Genomic DNA, 27967 nt, shown 5'->3' with positions numbered 1-27967 from the left:
GCATCTGGACGGAGGAGATCAAATGTGTCAAGAATCCAAATAGAGTTTTGCTACATTATATATAGAGAGAGAGGGAGAGGGAGGGGGGGAACTGGTTCTGTTTGCCCAGGTTCAATTTCCCATATTCACAGATTCTTAGTAAACATTTATTCATTCAGCTATACCAGGAAACAAAACTGAAAACAGACACTTACTTTATATAGTAGTTTTTTTACAGTAATAAAAAGTGTATTGGTATACATGACAATTCAGTAACACAGCCATCAAATGAATGTGGCTTACAGTAAATAAAAGGCAACCAAAAAAGCTGAAAAGAAATTGAGAAATAAAAAAATTGTTTGCAATAGGGAAAAAATTACTAATAATTCTCTAGTCATTCTTCTCCCTAACCCAGATGTGCTATCATTATAGCAAACTGTTCAGTTAAATAGACTAAAGTCATTCTACTCCAAGAGATGATACACAATGGAGGATAGGGGCTTGAAGTCAATCCAGGGATTTCTTCACCATCTCCTAGTAGTTCTTCCAAATATTTATTTGGAGGTTTTCTCTCCCCATTAACAATGCTGTTGCAATGGATGCAACTGGGGTTCCCTCCTCCAAGCTTGTTATTTCTGGTTTGCAGTGCTGTTGTCACATCAGCAATAGAACCAATGAGTGGTTTAGCAATGAATAATTTTTCACTAGAACGAGCTTTGTTATTTTTAATCAAAACAACTAGGTTTTTGAGTAACTACAGACTGAAGAATTTCATTAAAAAGGTTAACTAGAATATTTGCTTTCCAGACAGAAATCTTAAAGATGACTGAACCTTCTTGTGCACCAGTTCTGCCTTCAGCGTTTGTAAATCAGAAGTTGCTTGTTTTTTCATCTGCAAAAGATCCAGAGATTATGACAGGAAGAATTAAATTACAACTATTATTTTATAGATAAGAGTCAACTTTTGAGTGCGCAATCTTGGTCTTCAAATTTTATAGCCTAACCAGTTACAGTACGATGCATTCTGAGACATGTTAATGCCTCAGGTCATGGTGGATTTTAATATACATAAGGCATCATGTTTGATTTGACGTAAATGGGAAATTGGCTAAAGAAACAATTTTAAAGAATTTTTGTTGTGTTGTGTTGTATTCTGGGAGATGAAGTCCACACATCTTCAAGTTGCCATGGTTGAGAAACACTGCTGTAGATTGTATTACAGATTTCTAAAGCTCAGTCTTCTATTCATATCATTTTTCTATCTAAGGCAAATGCCTAAAATAATTATGATGATTGTACACTAGCTTCAATGTGTAACATACTAAAAAGGAGTACAGAGAAGAGCACTGAAGATGATTAGGCGACGAGGCTAAAACATATAAGGAATGGTTGCTGGAATTGGGCATGTCTAGTTTAATGAAAAGAAGGATTAGGGGTGACATGAAGGCAGGACAAGAAGCAATGGATGGAAACTAATCAAGAAGAGAAGCAACCTAGAACTAAGGAGATTTCTTGACAGAACAATTAATCAGTGGAATGACCTGCCTCCAGAAGTTGTGGGTACTCCAACACTGGAGGTTTTAAAGAAGAGGTTGGACAATCATCTGTCTGAAATAGTATAGTTTCCTGCCTGAGCAGGGGGTTGGACTAGAAGGCTTCCAAAGTCCCAACTATGTAATTCTGTTATTTTATAAGCAAATAAAACCTTCCAAAAAGTATGCTTTGTGAAGGATTTTCTGATACACAAGAAGAATGAGCAACAGCACTCATGCCTTTTGTTTCTGATTTTAGCCTCCCACTGCTATATCTGCACAAGGGCAATTTGGAAGTAAGGTCTTACTAATATATAGGCGTTCTTGGCTGTGCTGCCTCAGACGCTGAGAATTGTAGGAGTTAGTTTGAGAAGTATTCAGTAATATGATTGGTTTGAATGACAGGACTATAAATGACAAAGTAAAGGTCATTTGTTAACTGCCATTCATCTTTCTACTGAGAAATCTATGACAACTTTCCAGATCATAGTTTCAAAACCATTGGAATAAGTGTTTATTAACACACAGTGTAAAATTATTTGTTAATATATGACAATTATGTGCAAATATGCTCTGAACCTACTGTGCAGTATAAGTGTATCTACATATGAAAGATGTATTAAAATGGCTATGCTTTACACCTATTAATAGCATTATACCACTAGATGGGGCTATAGAGCAACAACAACACACACACAATTATATGCTGAGGCATGACAATACAGGTTCATAGTATTAGATATACCACAGAAAAAGGAATTTCTCTTCTTTTGCACGTTCAGCTTTCAGATTAATGGAATCCTTTAAATTAAGATAGTAATCTCCCCAGGGCTTCAAATGTTGCAAAATTTTATCAGCTGGATTAATCAGAAATTTCAAAATCCTAATAACTGAAGGTTAATTTAACAGCTATTTGATGGACGCCACTGAGAAGAACAGGTGTTCCATGTTGCTGGAGCCTCATCCTCTATGCACTACTATAGTCTATGTTGTTGTTGTTAGTTGCAAAGTCGTGTCCAACCCCATGAACAACGTTCCCCCAGGCCTTCCTGTCCTCTACCATCTTCTGGGGTCCATTTAAGCTCACGTCTACTTCTTCAGTGACTCCATCCAGCCACCTCATTCTCTGTTGTCCCCTTCTTCTCTTGCCCTCAATCTTTCCCAGCATTAGGCTCTTCTCCAGTGAGTCCTTCCTTCTCATTAGGTGGCCAAAGTATTTGAGTTTTAGCTTCAGGATCTGGCCTTCTAAAGAGCAGTCTGGGTTGATCTCCTCTAGGACTGACCGGTTTGAAGGCCTTGCAGTAGAAGGGACTTGCAGGAGTCTTTTCCAGCACCATAGTTCAAAGGCCTCAATTCTTTGGTGCTCAGCCTTTCTTATGGTCTAACTTTCACAGCCATACATTGCAACTGGGAAGACCATAGCCTTGACTATACACACTTTTGTTGGCAGGGTGATGTCTCTGCTTTTTAGTGTGCTGTCTAGATTTGCCATAGCTTTCCTCCCCAGGAACAAGCTTTTTTTAATTTCTTGGCTGCATTCCCCATCTGCGGTGATCTTGGAGCCCAGGAAAATAAAATCTGTCACTATCTCCATTTCTTCCACATCTATTTGCCAGGAATTGAAAGGGCCGGATGCCATGATCTTGGTTTTCTTAATGTTAAGTTTCAACCCAACTTTTGCACTCTCCTTCTTCACTCGCAACAAGAGGCTCTTTATTCCTCTTCACTTTCTGCCATTACAGTGGTATCATCTGCATATCTTAGGTTGTTGATATTTCTCCCGGCAATCTTAATTCCAACTTTTGATTCATCTACCCCTACCTTTCTCATGATGTGCTCTGCATATAAATTAAATAGGCAGGGTGACAGTATACAGCCTTGCCGGACTCCTTTCCCAATTTTGAACCAATCAGTGGTTCCGTGTCCAGTTCTCACTGTTACTTCTTGACCTACATATAGGTTTCTCATTATAGTCTATAATGAGGTACAATATTTGTCTTTTCAAACGGTCCTTATGGCTGGCATAGAGATACAGCTCATGTATAGACTGACCCTTGGACAAGACGTTTTTAAAAGTTACTGTTGATGAATGAAACAGTGATACACAAACGTCTATAGGCAATTTTCACCAGTATTTTTCCATGCCACAAAGCCATCTTCTAGTCTTAATTTCTTTTATTTTTTCTTAGTCCTTTTATAAATTATCAGTGTAAGCCTATATGGGGTATGTTCAAAAGCAAAGCACAGTTGATTCAATGTATGCACTTACAAAAGCAAATGTGGAATCATTTACTCCAAGCGATTGATAAAATGGAACTGATTTTCTGTATAGCTATATAGATAATTTACTGTTGTGATACTATTGTGCGGGTTTCTGAAACAAGTAGCATTAGCTGAAACTGATTCTTCTGAGAACTAAAACAAAGTACCTGGTGTGGAACAGTGATAGGCACCTGTAACCAAAGAAATGCGCATGTGCACAGAGCAATTGGTAACCAAAACAAGTAACCGTCCCCTCCCCAAACCGTAATTAAGATTTCTTGACTGGAGTGTGTACACTTTGGAAGACAGCCCTCTATGCTTCATTCTCAAAATATATTTCAAGAACTACTACTATTTTCCTTGATTTCCAGTTGTGCAAGCCCAGTCTTCAAAAAAACCCTTTGATTTGTTACTGGCTTCACTATGTGCATATATGTGTATGTGTATAAGTGCAAGGACACGTGTAATAAATTAGTACAGTACCTTAATTTCTATGACAAGCTTCATTTTGGCATTGTCTAGCTTTCTCTTTAGCTGGTCAATTTCCCGCTCCAGGGTTGTAATCTGGATTATTACAGTATTCTGTCAAACAACCCCCCAAAATTCATTTAGAATATAACTTCATATATAAATACACTCATTTTGTGATATAACTGTTATTAATATAAGTTAAACTGATGCCTAGATGCTCTCCATGAGTTTCTTTTTAAATATATTTTAAGTCTTTTAGCACTCTGAATACCTGTATGTCAGAGGCCCCCAACCTTTTGGGCACCAGGGACCAGTTCTGTGGAGAGAGGTTTTTCTGTGGAGCAGAGAGTGCATGGTTTTGTGTGCTACCTGCATCCCCCGGATGGGGGCTTCTCTTGTTTGCGTGGACCAGTTTCTGGCATGCTGCGGACCAGTGCCAGTCCACAGACCCCACTGAATGTCATCCTTCCTCAGAAAAATATAGTTACTATCTCCATATATTATATCTCACATAAGATGATGGATTGACCATAGAGTAGAGCCATGGTGGCAAACCTATGGCACGCGTGCCACAGGTGGCATGCAGAGCCCTCTCTGTGGGCAAAAGCTCCGTCGCCCCAGTCCTAGGCCTTCAGCTGGGTTTTATAAAACCTTTTTGCTTTAGGCCTTCACTGCCGTGTGCAAAAAAAGGAAAAGGTTCAATTAATCAATCAACTTCTTGCAGGAAAAAAAAAGATCTCGCAAAGTTGGAATTGATTGATTGAACTTTTTAGTCCCACCCAGTCTTCCGTTACCACTGCAGCCACGCCCACCCAATGGGCCATGCCCACCCAATGAGCCACATCCACCCAATTGGCCACACCCAGCCAATGGGCCACGCCCACCCAGCACCTGACGATACATAAGTGGGTTTTGGGTTGCAGTTTGGGCACTCGGTCTCCAAAAGGTTCACCACCACTGTGCTATGAGGTATTGAGTGTTCATTGCGTAGTATCATCAGCATTTATCCCTTGCAACCCCCTTTTAGTGCTGCTTCTGTGTTCTAGCTACTGCTTTCTTTCTTTCTTTTCAATATCCGTCTCCCATCATGCAACATCCACCTCTCACTTTCTTCTACTTCTCATGTTTCTCTCTTTCCATATTTCTATAGTACATTCTTGTTCCTTGGTGGAGCAGTGGGCTAATGCCTCCTTAAGTAACACCAGCTGCCTGCAATTAGTGCAGGTTCGCATCCCACCAGGCTCAAGGTTGACTCAGCCTTCCATCCTTCTGAGGTAGGTAAAATGAGGACCCAGATTGTTGGGGGCAATTAAGCTGACTTTGTAATAATGCCGCTTGGGAGGTGTGTGAAAGCCCTAATAAGCAGGCATATACATAGAATGAAGGCTACTGCTAAGCTTGTAAGCCGCCCTGAGTCTTCGGAGAAGGGCGGGATATAAATGGAATTAAAATAAAAAATAAAATAAAAAAATTCTAAAGCTTGTGTTAAGGCATACAATTCCAACAATTTTAATGCATGTAATTCCCAAGTCTGTGCAAACCAACTTAAAAGCAACTTTCCTGTTTCTTCCTTCTATTATTCCATTCCTTCATTTCCCTTCTGCCACTCTGGCCTAACTTCAGTCTTTTCTGCTTCCACAAGTACAGCTTCTATCAACTTTTACATGAGCCAATTGTTTCCCTTAGCTATTAATCATGATTTATTGTTGTACTCTTATTTATTTGCCACATTCTTATGGTAGTGTTTCCTTTAAAAATTATGTTAATAATTACCACATTCTCTAGTAAGTGTGTGCTTTAGATTTCAGTGACTGTTGTGTCGGTGGCCTTAATATTTATTGAAGATATTAATCTTTGTTTTGGCCGAAGTTACACATTCTTTGGCCAATTTTCTCGGATGCAAGATATAACACATGCCTTTGGCAAGAACAACTGATGCCCTTTTTTCTTTTTTTGTTCCTCTCCACGTTTGTTTCCTTTGTCATCATTCTTTTCCCTTGTTTTTGTCTTGTTCTTTGTTTTTAAATGTTTTTAACAAATGCAAACTGCCCAGAGTTGTTGGGAGACAATGGCACATGAAATGAATAAATGAACTATATGAATTATAAATGAACTAATGAACTATGACATGCTAAAAATGATCCTAGCAAAAAATGATCCAGTGACCTTTGAGATGACTCTGCTGCTATTAGTACTTGAAGTCTTCTTAAACAATCCTCCTTTTTCCTAGTTATCATAGTCTAGAAAGATATGTATTAGATACAAGGAGACCACTGTATATTTGACCTACTTAAGTTAAAGCTACAAATGAGAAACAACAGACATAGATGTTTAAAATTAGTAATTACATTTTTTAAAAAATAAATTTATAACATCATTGTTTTGTGAAACACTGGACACAAACTTATAAAAAAAATTCAGAAAATTCCTCTCACACAGTTTCACTGCAATCTATGCTTCTCTTCCTATTGTGATCAAAACAAAACTGAATGAAATTGACATATTTTATCCCTCACTCAGAGAACTTTGCTTCTTTACTAGAGAAACAGTAAAAGAATTACTGTTAATCTTAACTAAAACTTTAGAAAGTTCTACAGTTTGATGAAGATATTGAATCCAACTGTAGGACTGAATAGACACCACAAAGTAAGTTTTCAGTATCCTCCTTAGAGAAATATAAGGCATATAGCTGAATATATGAAATTGTGACTTAGCTGGAAAAAAAACCTTAACAACAGGAGAAAGTTTACTAGGTGGGAAAAAATGATAGAACATTTCTTAAACTTATTAACCAAATTCTCTTGATATTAAAAAATCATGATTCATATGGGAAGTATTTAATTACTTTTAAACTTTATTCTCATGAATTTTATTGTTGAACTAGGAAGAAAAAGATCATAGGTATATCATGTTATAATAAGAGAATGAGGATTTACGGTAAATCATTTTAGCAACTTGTAACACTAATTCAACTCAAGGGAAAAGAACCTGCAAAATATTCTTCTTCGTTCTTGCCAACGGTACTTTCTTTTTATTAATTAGGATCGTGATATATTTATAATAATTTATGTTAAATCTTAATTAGACTATAAATATACTCATTTTATAAGCTGTTTAATTTTTGCATAAATTTTGCTTTCAGCATTTTTCAAATATATTAGCAATCTGTTTAAAACTGCATGATCATTAAGATTCCAAGATTTGCTGTACTGATTGACAAAGCTTAGTTTTTATAGGCAAGGAAAGTTTAAAAAAGTTAATTACCTTTGAATTGCTGGTTTGTGTTAAATTATTTCTTTTTTTCTTCATATCTCTAGCTTCTAGCTGCTTCAATAATTTTTGGTGGCGTAGTTCTATATTTTCCTGCAATTTATTTAAAGCTTCCTCTGAGAAAACTGTGACTTTCTTCATTTCAAAATATTTTTTTTTCCAGGAATCACGGACTGCAAGATTAAAAAAAAGGATTCCATGCAGTTCAATAGCAGCTCAATAATTTATTCTAAATGAATGTATAGAGATCACAGCTAAAGAATCAGGGAAGTATATATTTGATTCAATAATGAAAAGTTAAAAAAAATATTTTATAAAACTCAGACTTGGTGCTGGACAGCATTAGTTTTTATAATTGTTGGTCAATGGAAAAATTGGATGTATCAACCTAGAACATACCATGGCATCTCCTGAGCCTGTGCTGTTCAATCAAGTTTTTCACTTTTTTAACCAGTTCCTCTCTAGTGTTTTCCAGATGTCTTCTTTCTATCTTAATAAGTTTCAGCTGCTTATGTAATTCATGGCCTGAGGAAGAAGAAATCCCATACTATCATATATGCAAAAGTTAATAATGAGAACAATTCTGAATAAAATTAAAGTAAAAATGTGTCATACTTCTATTGGTAAACACAGGGTTGATCCACTACAATGAAATAAAATGAAATCAACCAAAGATTGATGTAATGGTTGGTGTGGGGTTGAAAAGATAAATATCTGTGTATTTTCATTTGAAGCAATTGTCTGGTATGTGGGATCTACATAAACAGATTACAGTACTCAGCAGATAATATGAAGGAACAATCATGGTGTCCAGACCCCTGTATTCTATCAAGAATTTCTTTCCATGCTTTGAATCATGAATTAAAGGTGGAAAAAAAATCTATATACTGATTTCTGCAAGAAAAAATGTGGCAGAACACTGGAAAAGGTAAACTTTGTGATGCTATTAGGTTAGATTAAAATTAGAGAATACTGTATGTTGCAATATACATTGCAACAAAACTGATGATATCTATCCATAATAGAAGTTTAGTCAAACTCAAATAGGTATGGTTCCTTTACATACAACACATTACACAGCAAGGCAAATTTAGACCTTTGAATTATAGTCTGTAGAACTTAAACAGAAGCTAGCCACAATCTTAAGTGTTCAGTGTACAGTATAGCTGTCTGAACTGTGGTCAGCATTTGGGGACACAAGGGAAGAATATGTTACTAGTTACTCCTTTTTTATCTATCTATCTATCATCTATCTATCTATCTATCTATCTATCTATCTATCTATCTATCTATCTATCTATCTATCTATCTATCATCTATCATCTATCTATTTATAAATACACACACATAATTCTTCAGTTTTCTCCTATTTTGTGTCTTTCCCTTTCATTTTTTTAACAATAAAAATGTTTAAAAACTAAAAAATTATGAAGAATCCATACACACACATACAATATAAACTTCTGTAGCTAAACTATAAGCAAACTAATAAAGACCTGAAAAGCACTTTTAAAATATGCCTAAACTGATACAAATAATAATACTCTTAGAATGGCTTTTGCACAATCTCTCTGAAGAACATATTTTTATTTTTGAAAAAAAGTACTAGAAACTAAGAGTCATTCCTAGAAACCTGTGCTAATCGTATATACATAATGAGCCAAATGTGAACATAAGGGATTCAAAATGCTATCCATTCACAATTACTGTTGGGTTTGGAGGAAAAAGAGGAGACGATAACTTTAGGGAGAAAAACTAACAATCCAGTTAATGGTGATTGTTGTCAGTAGACACAGAATGAGGCCCAGTTGGTGGGGTAAAGGAAGAGAGAATAAAGAAAAAAAAACTGAGTAGATGGAATATGTACAAAGTTTTCAATCCTGAATAGAAGTACTCGAAGTAACATGCTTTTTAGGGCAATTGTATGTGGGTTGCAAAAGTCCAGAGTACCACAAGAGGGCAGCAAACTCTTTGTGATATGGTTATCAGAATTTTTATCTTCCAATATCCTGTGCTTGGTAGGCATGGAGATAGTGGCTAGACAAATTCTATAGCTGAATAAAAATACCCATTTAGCCTTTTCCAAAGTCATTTATACAAAAAGAAGGTACGAATTACGCTATCTGAATTATTGCCTTAAGAAAACTGCTGATACTCACAAATGACCCTTTAGAGGCTTTTTGATTATGTTTACGAGACATATGAAAACACACCTTGGCTTTCAAGCAAACCTGATCTCCTTCTTCAAAGGCAAGAGGGCAAAATCCCTACCAACCCTGCTGCTGAAACTTTTTGTCACACCCTTAACCTCATGAGAGGTCTTGGACAGATTTCCTCACCTTCTGTTGGAAAACCTTTGTGAGGAAGTTGAACTCTATTTACTGAGACAGCCAGAAGAGGTGGTGGAGGAGGGGAAAGATAGTGACTGGGATGTGCAGAGTCATTAAGGTTATTCCCATCAGCCTAGGATCAAATAAAAACGTGTCAGTGTTCATTGTTATTTTTAGGATATAAGAACTCTGGGCTTAAAAAATTATACATGTAAAGCTAAAAACTCAAAAAAAAGAAGAAAAGAAAAGAAACAAGAGGGGACCTTTCTGACAATCCTAACAGAACATGAGTCAAACCATAGGAGACATTAGAAAATGACTTTGCCTGGGGTGTCAAAATGTCTACAGCCAGCCCTGATATCATGTGTAAGTGTGTCTTGAGTTACAGCAAACTTTTACATTTTGAACATCTCTCAAACGTTAAGAGTGCCTAATTTATTTTAGATTTTGAATGTAGTCCAAAGCGTTTTAGTTCTAAGCCAACAGGCATAGACTTATTCTGTCCCTTATCTGATACTTTATTATATCTATATTATATACACGTATTATATTATATACGCAGAGAGAGAGAGAGAGAGAGAGAGAGAGAGAGACAATACTCACTGCTTGTAATGTATGTCCTACTTTAAAAACATTGCTTTCAAATCAGTTCAGAAACTGGCTAGATATGTAATGATTAATCACAAGAGTTATATGTAATTGCAGCAAATCTTAATTAATCTTAATAGTCAAAATTCATTCAACCCAAGTGACAGAAATGTGTTAACAAACCATTTTAACCAACTCAGTTGTGGTGCTAGACTCTTCTGGGAACACACCTGATTATTCTGCACATTACCAGGGTCAGCAGCAGTCTTAGTAATTCCAGGATGTTGTTGGCTAAAGATGAGATCAAAGGAACAGCTACATTAGATAGAAATTTCTGATTAAACCTGTTGGGGCTGAAAGTTGCTTTGATTGAGTTATTAATCTGAAAAATAAGATAGTAAAATCAGACTGGAAGAGACTTTTGGTGACAAACTGGATTAAGAACAAGTATTCCAAGGCTGCACTAACCTCACACACAGGAAATTAAGCTAGATGAACTAGTTTCTCATGCTTAATTATGTTTATCTGAAAACTAATTAAAGGGCTTTTTCCATTATTCAATATATTAGAAGTTCTTAATATATATCTATCTCCTTACCTCCTCTTCTTGGCTGAGTATGTCATGTCTCGGTCTTCCAAGGATTTTGGGATTCCAGAATCAGCAGTAGTAGTACGCTCTCCATTTTCATTTCCTGTTAAATTCCCTCCATTTTCCATATGGAGAGAAACCCCTTCTGCATCAAAGGTCAAAATATTATCTCTCTCTACATGAATGTGTATGCATATATACATATATATGTCAATTGCCAATAGCCTTAATACAGAGCATAATTGGCTACTTTTTGGTAGTCATCAAAACAAAAATACTTCCAATATTTTTTAATACTTTATTAAACAAGTTTTAAATAAAAACAACAAGAACATTATTACAAAATACTGAAGAGTGCATCGAATAGAAAAACACCAAAACACCCTATACTTCCAATATTTTGAATAAATGGGAGTTCCCCAAGTTCCACATATTTTCTGAATTTGAAATCTTTTGCAGATATAGTTAAGATCTCATCAGATACATGCTATCCACACCTGGATTTGAAAGATCACAAATATACTGTGGTGTTATATGCTCCCTTCCTAATTATATCAATTGTCTTATAGTTCTCTATTACTCTGGAGTCTAGCCTTAGTTTGTTGTAACTTAAACCAGACAGCTCTGGTTAGATCTAAACCCCAAAATACTGACACCATTTCACTTCAAAACACAAAAATCACAGACTGAAAATTAAATGTAATCATATCTTTGCTCTGTTTTGATACCACTGCAAGCAATTAAACTGGTATTTAAAATTAGAGAGCAAAGTTGGGAAAGAAAGGAAGGGAGGGAGGGAGGGAGGGAGGGAGGGAGGGAGAAAGGAAGGAAGGAAGGAAGGAAGGAAGGAAGGAAGGAAGGAAGGAAGGAAGGAAGGAAGGAAGGAAGGAAAGGAAGGCATGCACCTGTGGCTATTTCCAGTCCTCTAAGCAGCGTTGCTTTTGATAAAATGTGGTATTTAACAGGAATTTTACAAGAGAACTATAGTAACTTGTGCAAGACGAAATTCTGAGATAAAGAAGTGTTAAAAACATCCAGAAAAAGCATGTAATATGTTTTAATAAAAAGAGTCCAACCCTACAGCACAGAAGGAGGCAACAACCAGGAAATGGGATGCTGGCTGGATCTAAGCTATCAATTTACTATTTCCTGGATTGCATTTTCCTCATTTTTTTATACCACTGTCATCTACAGAATCTATTTTTTCAATTACATCAAGAGCAGAAATTGTCACTTTAATTTTCTAACTTGGTCTCATTTTAAGGTCACCTAAGTATATTTCCAGTAAAGCTATCCTCGTAGAAAACCTAGATCCATTCATTCAAAGAATTTATTTTGCATCAACAAGTAAAGAAATGTTCTTCCACTTGAAATACCAGTATTTTTTATCATCAGGACTTAGAAATGCCAACTTCTTACAAAAAGTGTAAATTGGGACAAGAGCAGAGAAAGTTGTAACTGAATACATTCCTTACACTACTAATTGCAGATACAAATGCAAATAAAACTTATACGCAATACTTCATGCAACAAGGTATACCTTTTGGCTTCTGTGAGATGGGACTTTTTTCATTGTTCTGATCTATCTTTGGAGATGCGACTGTCTTTCTGTATTTTTCATCCTTTCCTGGAATATTATGGCTTTCTGTGGTTGGGCTGAAAGTCTTTTTCTGATACATTTTCACTGGTGCTGATTTCTTTGCAGGGTGATGTTTTGAGGATGGAACAGATTCTGTTTTGTTGATGTTACAACTGATTTTGCCTTAAAAATGACACAATGATATAGTAATAAACATAAATAGACATAGACAGTGCTGTAAACTCTTACTTTCCAATATAGAAAGTATATACACATTTATATTTATTTATAATTTAAAGACATGATATTAATAAAATATAAGACAAATGTCCTATTTTCTAGAATATATGAGAAAGATAAAACAATCAGATCAGATTAACAAATATGTTTACAAATATATGTATATGTTTATTTCTTCTGTCATGTTCGCATCATACAATTAATAATAGACAGACAAAAAGACTAAAATGCAAGTCAAACTCTGCAAGTAACATGGCAGAGATGTCACACACAGCCATAAATTATTATAAATTATATAAGGCAATCCAAAAGTTCCATTGCTCAATTATTGACATGTTGCTAGAAAATCCTGATACCCCCAAGTTTCCAGGAGCTCATTTTAATCAATTATCTCTGTGCTGTAAATGCAATACTGAAGTGGAATTTTAGGAATTGAAACCAAAGAAAGGAGAACAGGAAATATTGCTGTAGATCTAATAGCAAAACTAGATATATCTTATTTGAAAAATTACGATAACTCTTCCATTAGTGGAAAAAAAATTACCTTATTTATAATTTGACTTTTATAGGATGCTATTTAAATTCCAAAGTCTCACCTTTCCTTTATTGTGAACTACTTTTTCTTTGAATACTTTCATTTTTTTGTTGCTCAGAGCTTTGCTTTTTATGTAGAACTGGAAGAGTTTCCTTTTCATTCCATTCACCTAAATCAGCTTTTTCCTGAGTCTGACTAAGATTGTTTTTGAAGCAGCTATCCAACATTGTTGAGTTTTGATAAATATCAGGATTGGGAGAAATTAAACTATGTGGTCTTTCATATGATGCAGATGTAAGCACATATTCTGGATTATTATGGTGTTTCTCTGGAGTGGATGACAAAGATGAATAAATACTTTCTATTCCTGGTAACAAATAAAGTTCTGGATGAAATGCCTGCAATATGAAACATGGTAGAAAATAAACTAAGAACTAAAAAATTTAGCTTTGTTCTTAAAATTGAAATAATTATAATATACTGTACATACATACGGAGGAGCAAATGATTTGAGCTTCAGTTCCATCTCTTGTTTTGTTTTCACCTTGGAACATTACAACAAAGGTAATATTATCAAAATGCTTCCAAATGTCCCATCACCTTTATTTATAGAAATTGGGCAAAGTTTCAATTTCACATGAATAAAAATACAGTTTTGCATCATTCTCCTGAAGTTCTGTAAAACTCCAAAAATTTACCAGGAACAAGGGTTGGAAGACCCTTTGCAAAAGACATCTTTTCTCCTCCAGTAAATTATGTCCCAAGCATAAAACATTACTTTGTTTTAGATGTCATATTCAAGAGCAAGAACAAAATCATAGCTCATTGTAAAAGATACTTATATAAGATTTTGTTGGTTTAGAAAGACTTTTTAGCGTTATTCCATTGTTTTATTTATTTTTAATTTTAGTTTTCACATTTTATTTTTCTCAATGTGATTGTTTAATGCACTGTTTTATGTAACCTTCATCCCTGCTTTTTTTTAATAAAAAGTATTTCATCAAGCTTGTTAAAAGGAAAAAAAAATACTTTGGAAAACTTTAAAGCCCAGTATAAGTAGCATTCAACAAATGTTTGTTTATACTGATTTAATTTCAGAGTTGCTTTTCAAATCTTATGCAGCACTTTCAACATTCTCAAAGGGATGCTTATATTTATAAAAGCCTGATTTGAAATGTATAAAACTAAATGAAACCTGCAGAGGAACTCTAAGGCATGTGTTTTCAGCAAATTATAATTTGCAAATTGGGAGGATATCTTTGGAACCTACAAAATGTCTGTTCCCCACTCTTTTCCCTCCCCTTGTAAGAGTTTTTCCTATAGGATGCTTAAATAATCTTCCAGCCTCTCTCATGGTACTTATGGAAGTTTTTACTATTGATAGAAAAGCAGGATTTTAAATGAGAACAAACCTTTAGGTCACTTAGGTTTTTCATTTCCTCTGCAGACTAGTTAGAACATCTTAATTGATGAAATGCTCTTGGAGTTATATTATGCAACTTTATAGAATTTTAGTATATAAGTTTTACATACTACGTACATAGATATCATATTATTCATTTTGTTCTCAAGTGAGATTCTTGATTATATTGTGTATGTTGGCAATCCTATAAGACAATCAGCAAGAAACATGAAATACTTACCACCACAAGTTTCTCTCCAATACATTTTAGAAAGACATACTTATCTACAACTGCTTCTTCACCCAGGTATTCTCCAAGGTTTTCTCTTAATATTTTCAATGTCATATGAGGTGACACCCTAGAACATCAGATGTTATTGCTGCATTTAATATGGTGTGTAAGATAATGCTTATATTGTACAGTATTTAGTTTTAGAGAGGTGGGAATATAAAGGGAATAAAACATACATAGAAGACACCTGAATGTTAGAATTGAGATATTAACCCCTATAATGGAACTGGAACTTTGAGCAGCATTCAAGATTGCAGTGCAATTTTATTAAGTCTTATTCACTTTTATAGAAATAATGAAAAGAAAGTCTAAAATATAAAGTAGGGTAGGTACAATATTCTTTGGATGTGTACCTGTTTGCGAACAGCTATCACTGACCCTCTTAAGATTAAATTGACACAGTAACGTCTCTGTGGTTTGATATGATAAGATAGAAAGCCAGTTTGGTATAGTGGTTAAAGTGCTGACTTAGAAACCAGGAAACTGTTGAGTTCTAGGCTGCCCTGGGCACAAAGCTGGCTGAGTACACTAACTTTGGGCCATTTTCTCTCTATCACCCAACTCACTTCACAAGGTTGTTGTGGGGAAAATAGAGGCAGAGGTATTAGGTATGCTTGTTGCCTTGAGTTATATATATAAAAAGGCAGGATAAAAAGTATTAATAATAAAAAGCATGAAGCTTTACATTTCATGAATCATGTTTATTGCCATAACCTGAATCAAAAATAAAAAATAAAGTTTTTTGTTTTCTTATAAATTCAGTTAAAAGCTTAAATGTTTCTATTTACAAAACAAGTATAACAAAAATTCTTTTATACATGATAATCTCGTCAAACGTCTACCTATGGATTATTGAACCTTACATTATTTTTCATAGACCTCTATGACTATTGTGGATATATTTTCTAAATATTGATTATAACAAAAGGAAATGGCAGAAGTATGAAATACAACAACTCTTTATTCCCAATGATTCATTCAGGTTATGTGGGAGAGCAGTCATACCATTCGGGAAAGGAGCTCAAGTGGGGAATTAATCTGGATTTTACCAATAGGTAAACTCAAGAGGGCAAGGTCTGACCCTCTCTGAATGGCCTTGAGTCCTCCTCCAGGCTAGAGGGGAATTATGAATAATTGAGATGATGCTGTTAATTTCACTTTTAAATAGCATCAGTGCTAAAATTTCTGGCATTCTCAGTAATTTTGTAAATTACCTTGAACTTTTTTAGTCCCATTTTTTCCCCCGGGACTGCACATGGCAGAGGAGGACTGGAAGCCGCAGGAGACGGCTTAAAGATCCGCGGGTTGCCAATCCGTGAATTAGCAAACTGTTAGAAACTGGTGTCCTTGGTAAGCAACTTGATCTGTCCATAACTTATGCTCCTTTTTCTTTGTGGAAATGTTTAGACTATGTCAATGCAAAGCAGTTTTAAAAATGGTATATTATAGAGATGGTCATACTGTTCAAGTGAAATGTAATATTTATTCAATATCAGAACATTCCACCACTATGAAAATATTTCTATCCCTCCAAAAATATTGATGTGCTAAATTCTCTGCATAGGAATTATCAATGCATAAATTACAAAGAAGAGAGCAATAATTCCAAAATAATGCCATGAAAATAAAGTCTCCCTAGTTACATAAAGCTATATTATAAATTACATCCTTCCATTTTTTTCCACAAGCAATGACTAAAATGAACAAAGAGTTTGCTTGCCTTCCATATTTTCCATTCCATTCAAAATTTTATTCTCTATGAAAGAAGATACAAGGTGCATGAATGTTTCCCATATAGAGAAAAACAATTTGCATGAGAGTTTCAGCAGGGAGATCAAAGTTTCCCTTTTTGCCAGTTTCTTTGCTCATGATTTCTATTTATTTATTTATTTATTTATTTATTTATTTATTTATTTATTTATTTATTTATTTATTTATTTATTTATTTAATTTTATTAGATTTATATACACCCTTTCCCGAAGGACTGAGGGCGGTTTACAGAGTATTTAAAAATCAAACCAATACAAAATACAAAAGTTAAAAAACAATTAAAAAGATTAAATTATCCCTAAAAATAAAAACCCCAGTTAAAAATTCTCAGCCTGGGCCGGAGAGCTCAAAGAGCCAGGTCTTCAGGTCCCGGCGGAATGAACGAAGGTCAGGGGCAGTCCTAAGCTCCACAGGCAGCTGGTTCCAGAGGGCAGGCGCACCAACAGAGAAGGCCCTCCCCCTGGGTGTTATCCGCCGGCAATCTTTTACCGGCGGCACCCTGAGAAGACCCTCCCTGTGTGAGTGCACTGGACGAAGGGAACTTGATGCTGGCAGCAGGTGTTCCCTCAAATATCCCGGACCCAAGCCATTAAGGGCTTTATAGGTCATCACCAGCACCTTGAATCTCACCCGGAAGCCAATGCAGCTCGCGGAGTAGAGGTGTTACATGGGAGTATCGGGAAACCCCCATCACAACTCGCGCGGCCGCATTCTGCACTAGCTGAAGCCTCCAAGTGGTCCTCAAGGGCAGCCCCATGTAGAGAGCATTGCAGTAGTCTAAACAGGAGGTCACGCGCGCATGAGTGACTGTGCGTAGGGCATCTCGGTCCAGGTAGGGTCGCAATTGGCGCACCAGGCGAACCTGGGCAAAAGCCCCCCTGGTCACGGCTCCTATATGGTCTTCAAAATTGAGCCGTGAATCCAGGAGGATGCCCAAGTTGCGAGCCCTATCAAATTATCATAGCAGTTTTTGTTTTTTTCTAAAGAAGTTAGAAGATTCATAGAAATTCCTTATCAAATGTTTAGTCTTTGGAGAGCTAAAACTTTTGTGTAGGTGTTTTAATCAATTGCTAAATAGTTACAAGAATTGCTAAATATTAAGGCAAGCCTATTTATTTATTTGATTTTTATCCTGCCTTTTTTATACATAACTCAAAGCAGCAAGCATACCTAATACCTCTGCTTCTATTTTCCCCACAACCTTGTGAAGTGGGTTGGGCAGAGAGAGAGTGACTGGCTGTAAGTCACCCATTATTATTATTTTATTGCATCTTACCTTATAAATCCAGCTGAGAAGAATTTGCTAATAACTTCTATAGAAACTGTATTCAACTTGAAATTCCATACTTCTTCAGGAACATAAAATACATGCAGCTCTAAAAGCTAAAAATATGTAAAAAGAAACTGTTTAGCATTTATCATAGCCAATTTTAATAATGGAGATAATATCTGACAATATATGGTAATGATTTGTTCTTAAGCAAAATGATGCAAACTATGAAAATGGAATATCATGCTGTAAATGGACATATAATTTTGGAACAATGTTTAAATATTTCTCTCAGCTCAAAACTGCATGCAAAAATGAATAATTTTGACAAGTTGCATATAAAAAGTGAACCTTTTGTAAAACTTGTAAAAAGGGATTAGTTGTAGAAATTGTATAAAAAGATATTGGGTGTGTGGAGAGACAGAAACAAATATATATAGGTTAGTCAGGTTTGTTTGGATATTCGGTATGGAATTTTTTAAGTAGCTTAGGTGTGTTAATGTGGCATTTGTGGACCCATTCGTTTTGGGAGGGTGGTGTTTCCATGCTACCAGGTATTGGGTTGACCCATGGTGTTTCCTGGAGTCTAGGATTTCTTTGATTTTAAAATGCTGTTCTTTTTCAACAATAATGGGTGGAGGAGGCGGAGCGACAGTTGGTCTTAAGGGTGAGTGTTGCTCACGTTTTAGGAGGCTGCAGTGAAAGATCGGGTGGATTTGTCTGAGGGATTTTGGTAGTTTTAATTCCACTGTTACAGGGTTTGTGATTCTAATGAAGGGGAATGGTCCTACATATTTGGGTCCTAGTTTCTTTGATGGCTGCAATAACTTTTAAGTATTTAGTGGATAGGTAAACCATTTTCCCTACAACAAAAGGTTTTAGCTCGACCCTTTTTTTGTCTGCCTGGGTTTTGTATGCTTGTCTAGCCTTGTCTAGTGCCTTCCTAACTACTGGCCACATATTTTGCAACTGTGCGAATCCACTCTTTTAAAGAGGGGATGGCAGGTTCGGTAGGCGACAGTTCTGGCATCGGGTTGAAGCTTTGTCCGGTAGCTACTTGAAATGGCGTGTAGCCCATGCTGGAATGAATAGCGTTGTTGTAGGCGACTTTGGCAAACGGAAGTAGATCTGTCCAGTTTGTCTGTTGGTAATTACTAAAGTATCTAAGATATTGTTCAAGTACTGAGCTTGAACGTTCAGTCCCACCATTCGTTTATGGATGATGACTAGATGACAGCCCCTGGATGGTCCCTAAAAGGGACAGAAACTCCTTCCAGAATTCTGATGTCAGATATGATGCGCTGGGGGCTCCCATGCAAGCGATAGATGTGTTGAACAAACTGCTTTGTTAGTGTCTTTGCCGTGAAGATTTTTGTGCAGGGAATAATATGTACTTGTTTGGAAAATAGGTCAGTCACGATCCAAATTACTGTGTTTCCATTGCTCTCTGGTAGTTCTACTATAAAATCCATGGAGATTTCCTTCCAGGGTGCTGAGAGGATTGCTACCGGTGTAGCAGTCCAGGCAACCTTCCTTGTAGTCTTTTTGCTGATGCACATGTTGGCCACCAAAACTGCCTTTAACTAAGTGTAGTGTTTTCATGAGTCCAAAATGGTCTGCCGATTTTGAATCATGGCAGAGTTGCATGAATGTCAACCTTTGTATGTATAGCTTCTCTCCCACCCAGGGTAGCCCATCTGTAATAGTGCACAAATTTTTGTGACTCAGGAGCCATTCATTTGTTTCTAGCACTTTTCTGAATTCGATCCCTGCCTGGCTTGCTAGTGGTTTTTGTAGTCTGGGTGCTCGGGTGGTTACTTGTGCTGCCAGCTGTGTTTTGGGCATGAGTGGTTTTGTTACACTGGGTCAGTTGCTGTTGTATTGAGGCATTCTGGATAGCGCATCTGCCAGAAAGTTCTTTCCCCGGTAGGTATTTTATAGTGAAGTTAAATTGGTGGAAATGTTGCAGCCACTGCGCTTGTTTAGGGGTACGTTTTCTGGGCATTTTCAATGCTTCCAGATTCTTAAGATCAGTCCACACCTGGAAGGGGATTTTATTCCCTTCCAGAAAGTGCCACCAGGTGAGAAGCACCCATCTTACAGCATATGCCTCCTTTTCCCAGATTGTCCATCTTTGCTCAGTTTCGGTTAATTTTCTTGAGGTGTATGCACAAGGTTGTAGGCTCCTTTTATCGTTTTTTTGTAGCAATACAACCCCCACTGCTACATCACTAGCGTCTGCTTGGATTACAAAAGGTTTGTTGGTGTCGGGGTGCTGCAGCACAGGTTTGGCAGAGAACAGCCGTTTTAGTCTCTCAAATGCAGCTTGGCATTCTACTGTCCATTTTACCTGTTGGCTGAGTTTAGGTTTGCCTTCCCCTCTGGTTTTTAATAAGTTTGTGATGGGCAAGGCTATTTGGGAAAATGAGGGAATAAATTGGTGATAGAAGTTGGCAAATCCCAGGAAGCTTTGCAATTGCTTTCTTGTGTGGGGTGGTGCCCATTCTAACACCGCCCTGACCTTTTCAGGGTCCATTTCTATGCCCTCGGGGGAGATGCGGTATCCTAGGTAGTCTATTTTCTCTTTGTGAAATTCACACTTAGACGGTTTGGCATAGAGGTGTGCTGCCCGTAATTTGTTTAGGACAGCTCTGACCAATTTTACATGCTCCTCCATAGTTTCTGTGAATATGAGAATATCAGCCAGGTAAACCAATACACCATTGAGTAAGTGCTCCCTTAGTACATTGTTTATTAGTTGCATAAAGATGGCCGGGGCTCCTTGTAGCCCAAATGGTAGGATCTGGAACTGGGAGCACCCTAGTGGGCAATTGAATGCAGTTTTCCATTCATCTCCTTCCTTAATCCTGATTTGGTAGTACGCCTCCCTGAGGTCTAATTTAGTAAAAATCTTTCCTTTTGAAAGATGGGACAACATGTCCTTCATGAGGGGAAGTGGGTATAGGTCAGTGATGGCAAACCTTTTAGAGACCGAGTGCCCAAACTGCAACCCAAAACCCACTTATGTATCATCAGGTGCTGGGTGGGCATGGCCCACTGGGTGGGTGGGGCCAATTGGGTGGGTATGGCTGTGGTGGTAACAGCAGACTGGGTGGAACTAAAAAGTTCAATTAATCAATTCCAACTTTACAAGATCTTTTTTTCCTGCGAGTTGAAATTGATTGATTGATTGAACCTTCTTTTTTTTGCACACAGCGGTGGAGGCCTAAAGCGAAAAGGTTTTATAAAACCCAGCTGAAGGACTGGGGCGACGGCGCACGTGCCCACAGAGAGGGCTCTACGTGCCCCCTGTGGCACGCGTGTCACAGGTTCACCACCACGGGTATAGATTGCTTTCGCTTATGGTGTTCAGAGTCCTATAATCCATGCAGAGACCCATCCTTCTTTTCTCTGAACAAAACAGGAGCCACCATTTTTGGTTTAGCTGGTTGGATGAAACCCCTCTAAATTTTTATCTATGAATTTCTGCATCTCCTTCAGTTCCTTGGGGCTCATAGAATATAGTCTGGGTTTGGGGAGTTTTGCCTCTGGTCTGATCTCTATGGCACAGTCCATGGGCTGATGCGGTGGCAACTCGTCTGAACTCTTCTCGCTGAACACTTCAGCCTAGTCCCTGTATTCCTTGGGTATTTCAGGCAGTTCCCTTTCCCCCGTCGCTGTTTTCTCTGTTGGGGTCTCTTGAGAGGGGGGTCGGTTTGGTGTCTTGGTTGATTTCTCCTTTGGGAATCTAAGCTCCGCTGTTCTCCAGTCCACCCGTGGATTCCATTTGGCCAGCCACACCATGCCCAGGATTATGGGACATTCCATGCCAGGGGTTACCACAAATGTTACAGTCTCTATGTGGCCCCCCAGGGTGAGTTGGAGTGGTACCATCGCTAGGGTAGCCGGCATGCCCCCTGCTATGGACCCATCTAATTGACCAAATAAAATTGGTGTATGGTTCCGATTAATGAGACAGATCAAAGAACACTGCATGATTGTTTATTCCAAAAAAGTCTATAATAATGAGAATGGAGCATCGACACTCATGGATGGATGCCAGAATCTGAATTCTCCTCCCCTTTACACATTATATCATACAGAATCTCCCTCCCTTAATTACATCATACAGAATCTCCCTCCCTTAATTACATGTCATGAATCACATTCACCAATTAGTTTAACACACGAAGTTTCACTTCCCTTCTGAAGCACGCTCTTATCCTCTCAAAACATCCGGGTTGAATTCCTCCTGCGCTTTAGGACAGGCAGGGAATTAGCATAGCACATTCCTAAATATAAAGTAACACTGAGAAGGCACACTGAAAAGTTCTTAATTTTTCAACACCTGGACAGATTCAGCTACAGTTTCAACCCAAATCCAAAAGCGCTAGAGAATTCCTGGAAGCTTGGCACTGAGACAAATAAGCAATCAATAGACACATAAGATGAACTACATTTATATGCCATTTAATAAATACAACAAAAAGCAAAGGAAAGCGAAGGAAAGAAAAAAGACCAAAACACATCCCCTCCAGGGACCACACCCAGATAAGCAGGGACCAATGGACCAGGGCTTTTCAACATTTTTACCCATTGTACCACTTTTAGGATATGGCAACTTCCGAGTACCACCAGTTGCCTAGCAAGGTATCAAAAACTTGATAACCCCCCTCCCCAAAAAGGAAAAAAGAGATTAAGTACAGGTAGTCCTTGACTTACAACAGTTCACTTAGTGACTGTTTGAAGTTACAATGGCACTGAAAAAAGTGCCCCCCAAGCCACAGCCAAGCAAGACACCTGTCTGCCTGCCCGGCGGCACTTTCCTCCTGTCCGAGGTTTTCATTGTTGTGAGCATTTCTGTTGAGGATTGGCAGCGGGGGTGGGGTGGGGTGGGTGTTTGGTTTTTATTCCATCTGCTGGGTGGTTGCAGGAGGTTTTGGTCACTTCACATGACCCTGGGACACTGTGACCATCATAAATATGAATCAGTTGCCAAGCATCTTAATCTAAATCACAAGACCCTGGAGATGCTGCAACATTCCAGCTGATTGACACTTCCTTTGGGCTCAGAGGCGCCAGGTTCAGTGCCGAGCTCCAGCTGGAGCCCGGCGCTTATCCTGGTGCTTTCGCTAAGCCCTGACAGCCCTGCAGCTCCAGCCATCTCTCGCTCAGGCTTGCGCGATGCTGCCACCGGTTCAGCTCATTCCCCTCCCCTGCTACCACTTTTCTAGGATGGTTGCGTACCACCTGCCAGGTGCCAATGTACCACAGGTGGTACCTGTACCACTGGTTGAAAAGCCCTGCACTGGACAAGCAACCAAACAAAAGTAAAAACCCTTAATCAAGGAGCTATCAAAGAAAAAAAACCACATGCCCACCAAAACTGGCAGGGCAAGCTAGTATAAAGTAAAGGTAAAGGTTCCCCTGCACATGTGTGCTAGTCGTTTCCAATTCTAGGAGCCGGTGCTCATCTCCATTTCACTGTGTCCAATATCAGTTTATAATCAAGTGGTGGGATGTATTCATCCATTTCATTGTTGTTTGCAGTTAAATCTTCCATGGAGGCTGTTTTAATAATAGTCATAGATTTTCCACCTCCTGAAGAGTTGTATTCAGTGCCAGGTGTTTCCACCCTTATCTTAGTGTCAAGGACAGCTCTGTTATTCAGTGAGCTCTCACAACAAAAAAAGGAAATTTACTTGCTGCACCAGGTTTCGCCACAAGATGTCATCAGTAACATATAACATACAATGTAGGAATTTTCTTTTCCTTTTTTTCAAATTAATATAGAACTTTTGTAGAATTAGTCCAAATTTTTCCTTAATTCACAGCTTAGAGAAAAGATAGGGTAGTGGATTCCCAGCAACAAATTGAAACTTTTTAGTAAATACAGATGAAATTACTTAATTTCTTTGCTGAATTAAAGTTCTTTTGTAGCTTTGAGGCTTTAAGATTTGTTCCCAGAGTAGATATTCGCCGTTTTCTCAAAAAATGGGGAAGGAGGTTTTCAGGAAAGTCCCACAGGAAGATGGTTAGGGAATGAGAAAAGTAAAAGCTCACCCAGGTCCTCCAGATTGCTTCTTAGTGCTAGGTAGTGCTTTGGCTTTCGGCAAGGAGCGGCTTAATGATCGGCCATCTTTATGGCTGGTCTCTTCTTCGGGCCAAAGGAGATGATTCCAGATTCCAGCGGAGGGCTGCCATCCTTCCGCAATCGCAGGAAAGTCCCTCCAGGGCGATTTTTGACCCTTTCCAGGGTCCTCCAAAAAAGAAACGGACGGCAGGAAGCAGGCTGTTCCTGCACGTCCGGAAGCGCCGTGCATGCAAACCGGAAGCCCTTAGCAACTTTCTTAATGGTATGAAGTTCCACAGGTGTAGAGAATAGAAAACTATTAATAATTGACAATTAGTTTATTTTATCCTTCAGGTTTCCCAGGTACAAACTCTGCAAGGCTTTCAACTTCAGAACCACTATCTTTCATGTAGATTCTTACCAGCAATTAAAATGCTGACTTAAAAGCAATGCTTATATACTCCTGAAGCTGTACAAGCAATTAATAATAACTGCTACACTTTGGTATAGCTGAAATTTCAGAATTGTCTCTAGGGCAGACACATGTACATCACACAGTAGTCCAAATGAGACTGGACTGCACCCCATTCCTAATGAAGTGATACCACTGTCATCCAATCAGATGTGATTATATCCCTGTAAAGGAGGTGCAGATCTTCCTGAGATAAATAATTCCTAAATATGCTTTTTGTTGTTTAAGCAAATTATCATCACTGAACTATTTTGGTATCATTCAGAAGATGAGACAGGGAAAGAGACAGAAACACCACTCTTCCATTCATTCTAAAAATACTGTATTTTCTTTAGACTTGAAACTGGTATCACTAGAAATGTTATTGCCTGTATTTGGGTCCATTATCAGGGATAGGAAATCTGTGGTCAAGTTGTTGATGAACACCAACTCTAAAAATCCATTCACTGATCCTGCTAGCAGAGTATTGCAACTTGTAGATCAATACCTAGCTGTTATTTTTATTGCATAATTCCTTTACTTAAATTAGGAAAACATGAGTTTGACATTGCAGAGAAGCTATTCCTCTTTTTAGTATGCACATTTGTACTATACTTACTGCTACTAGTGCTGGTTCAGACCCAGCAATTTAGGGCAACTACTCATAGTGCAGTACTACAGAACCTGACACTTATGACATTCTGTTGCTAATATCTTTTTGTCTCTATTTAGTCAAAGAGCACTGGAATCATTCCTGCATGTACCTAGCAACAGGTGCAACCATATTAATTGAATTATTTCTGACTGCAGGACCATGACCCTGTGCTTAAATGTTTATGGTGCCAAATAAAGGAACAGCTATGAAACCAATTGTTCTTGCAATCTGGAGGGAAGAGAATTATGGTAATCACCTGATTAAAAACTGTAAAATCTTGATCACTGCCTATGTCTGTAATTAGCATAACTAAATACTAATAATAATGTTTTCAAATATTAGTTATTATTATAGTTTAAATTTAACCTATATGTAATTCCATTTTTGAAAGATCTAACAAGTTTCTTTATATATTTGTATTCTTATCAACCAACAACAGAAAATATTGCAGTATAGCATACATAAAATTTATCTATGGTTATTACAATCCATTATTTCTTACCTCTGAAGTGTGTGGTCTGCTTTGATTGGACAGCATATTCCTTGATGTCATTTCTGATTTATGCAGAAGTCTGGAATTGTTTTTTTAATCACATATGGAATTCCATGTATTATTTAACACTATAAAGATAAATCCTATAGGTATTTAAGTTGCAATATTCCATATTTTAGAATAGTTTCCATATCCTGTAAATTTGGATATAAAACAGGGATAGCTTCAGGGCAGAAACTTTTGTTTCTTGTTAACTGAAAGGAGCCAAACATTTGCTAATACAGGAGCTGAACCACTCCCTCTGTGTAAGTAAAATCACCTTAGTAACACAATGAAGTACCTAGCCAGGACTGTGCACCTGCGATTTGCTGCAGTAATCCAACTCTGCTTTACTTGTGTTGCTTACATCATCCGTGTTTCAACAAGTGTTCCATAACCAGGGCAATGCAATTTAGGGAATAAAAAGCCTTGATCAGAACTCCATATAAATATTTACTTAGTACTATGAAGAATTAAGGGTCTTACTGCTTGTTTTCTGTTCTTTCTCTTCAATAACAGCAGTAATTATATCTGCTTTAATTCAATTGACTAAAATGGACCTTATAGCTCCCTTAAAATGTATACTTGACAAGACAGGAATGAATACCAACCAATCTTAAACACAATATTCTGGTTCATCCAACAGGCTTGGCTGTATTTGTTTAATACACAACCAAATTCCCAAAGAATCTTACCAGATTTCAGGAATACAATAACAATTAAAATATCATGGTCAGCATCCAAATGCATGCATACATGTATTACTAAAAACATATGCAGTACACCAAAATCATCAACACTCTCTGGAAGGGCTCTCTTTTCAACTTATTTGAGGAAGCAGTTTGGGTAGGAACTAAACTAATTGCTTTATGACAGGACATTCTAATCTAGAGAACTGGTGGCAACTCAAAGTCCACTCTCCCTCATCATATGAAAATGGGAATCTACCAGCTGTTTACCCAGCAAAACTGAATTCATGAGGCCAATTCTAGTGGGCAAATGCAGTCCTGAAAAATAACTTGGTGCTAAGCCCTGGGCCTTAATATAGGTTAAAACCAGCACTTTAAATTGGAAGCCTATGGGGGAAACTAGTGCAGGATTCAAAGTGAAGGTGTAATATATTTTATTGTAGAGTCACCAAACCAATCTTTCCTCTTTTACCATCAAGTAAAACCATTCATTGAAGGAGCAGAACCACTGCAAAAAAGTACCACCAATTCTCAATTACCGTAGTCCGTCAAGAAGTGTACCAAGGGCATTGATAATGGCCACTGAAAGATCTAAAAGAACTAAGAGAGGATATTATCCCACCCAGGTCCCAACAATTATGTCCTAGATAAACTATACTATCTGTCCCATGCCCCGATTGACAAGGGTCCAGAAAATCTGCTTCATTTAGGATGCTTTGCAGTTGATTTGTTCTTATTGTCTCAAAAACCTTTGTTAGTAAAGAAGGTAAGAGACCAGGAAGTAGTTGTCTAACCTTTCTTGACCTAAAAAATGCCTTTTAATGAGGGAGTGTACCAAAGCCTCTTTTAAAACTATCGACAGTGGCTTCTCCCACAATAAGGTGCTAACAATTTCCCTGATATAGGAACTCTCCCTCTTCCAAATGCCTGATAGAGGCAAGAGGGACTACAATTCTGCCTCCATGTAGCAGAGGACATCCTAGAGAGCACCCAATCTACTTTCTCAAATTACAAACCAAAAAGGAATACCAGATAACAGGGAAGACAATACCCTACTCACTGGTGCTGCATGCCTCAGGGACTACCCTATGAATGGTTTGATGTGGGTATAGAACCTGGTAGTAAAGGCAAATATTCAAACTCCTAATTGGTTACTAACTATCAAGCATAATGTATATTACATCTGATACCAGAATTCTCAGTAAAAGTAGTTTAAGGACTACAAGTAGGAGAATGTCCCAGCTTGTAGCTTTTCATAACCATCTGACTGGTAGATGAAGAGTCAAAATATTCAATTAGTTAATCTTCGTACAAACTTGATCTAAATGATATACAGGCTAGATTTGCTGTGCTACTGCACTATAATCTTCTGATTAAACCTCAGTTACCTGGGTTTGTACAATACACTTAAGCCACTATTTGTATTTGCCAGCAGCATGGCTACATTCATGCAATTC

General features: G+C 37.5%; 1 protein-coding gene across 1 annotated transcript; it reads right to left on the bottom strand.

Moving 5' to 3' along the window:
- Positions 1–32: 32 nt before the first annotated feature.
- SPATA1 (spermatogenesis associated 1) lies at positions 33–27948 on the bottom strand (the record flags this gene model as incomplete). The annotated part of the gene is made up of 14 exons (XM_081325501.1): positions 33–871; positions 4257–4355; positions 7509–7687; positions 7914–8039; positions 9854–9977; positions 10663–10723; positions 11031–11166; positions 12562–12783; positions 13545–13773; positions 13866–13919; positions 15019–15136; positions 18117–18223; positions 25792–25861; positions 27899–27948. 14 exons carry the CDS (start codon positions 27946–27948, stop codon positions 767–769), a joined length of 1680 nt encoding a protein of 559 aa, XP_081181627.1. The 3' UTR covers positions 33–766.
- Positions 27949–27967: the final 19 nt, after the last annotated feature.

The sequence above is a fragment of the Vipera berus genome (genome assembly GCF_964194415.1).
Source record: "Vipera berus genome assembly, chromosome: 3".
Lineage (NCBI taxonomy): Eukaryota > Metazoa > Chordata > Lepidosauria > Squamata > Viperidae > Vipera > Vipera berus.
Note: the sequence above shows the minus strand (reverse complement) of the source record. Positions and strands in the feature narration are given on the sequence as shown.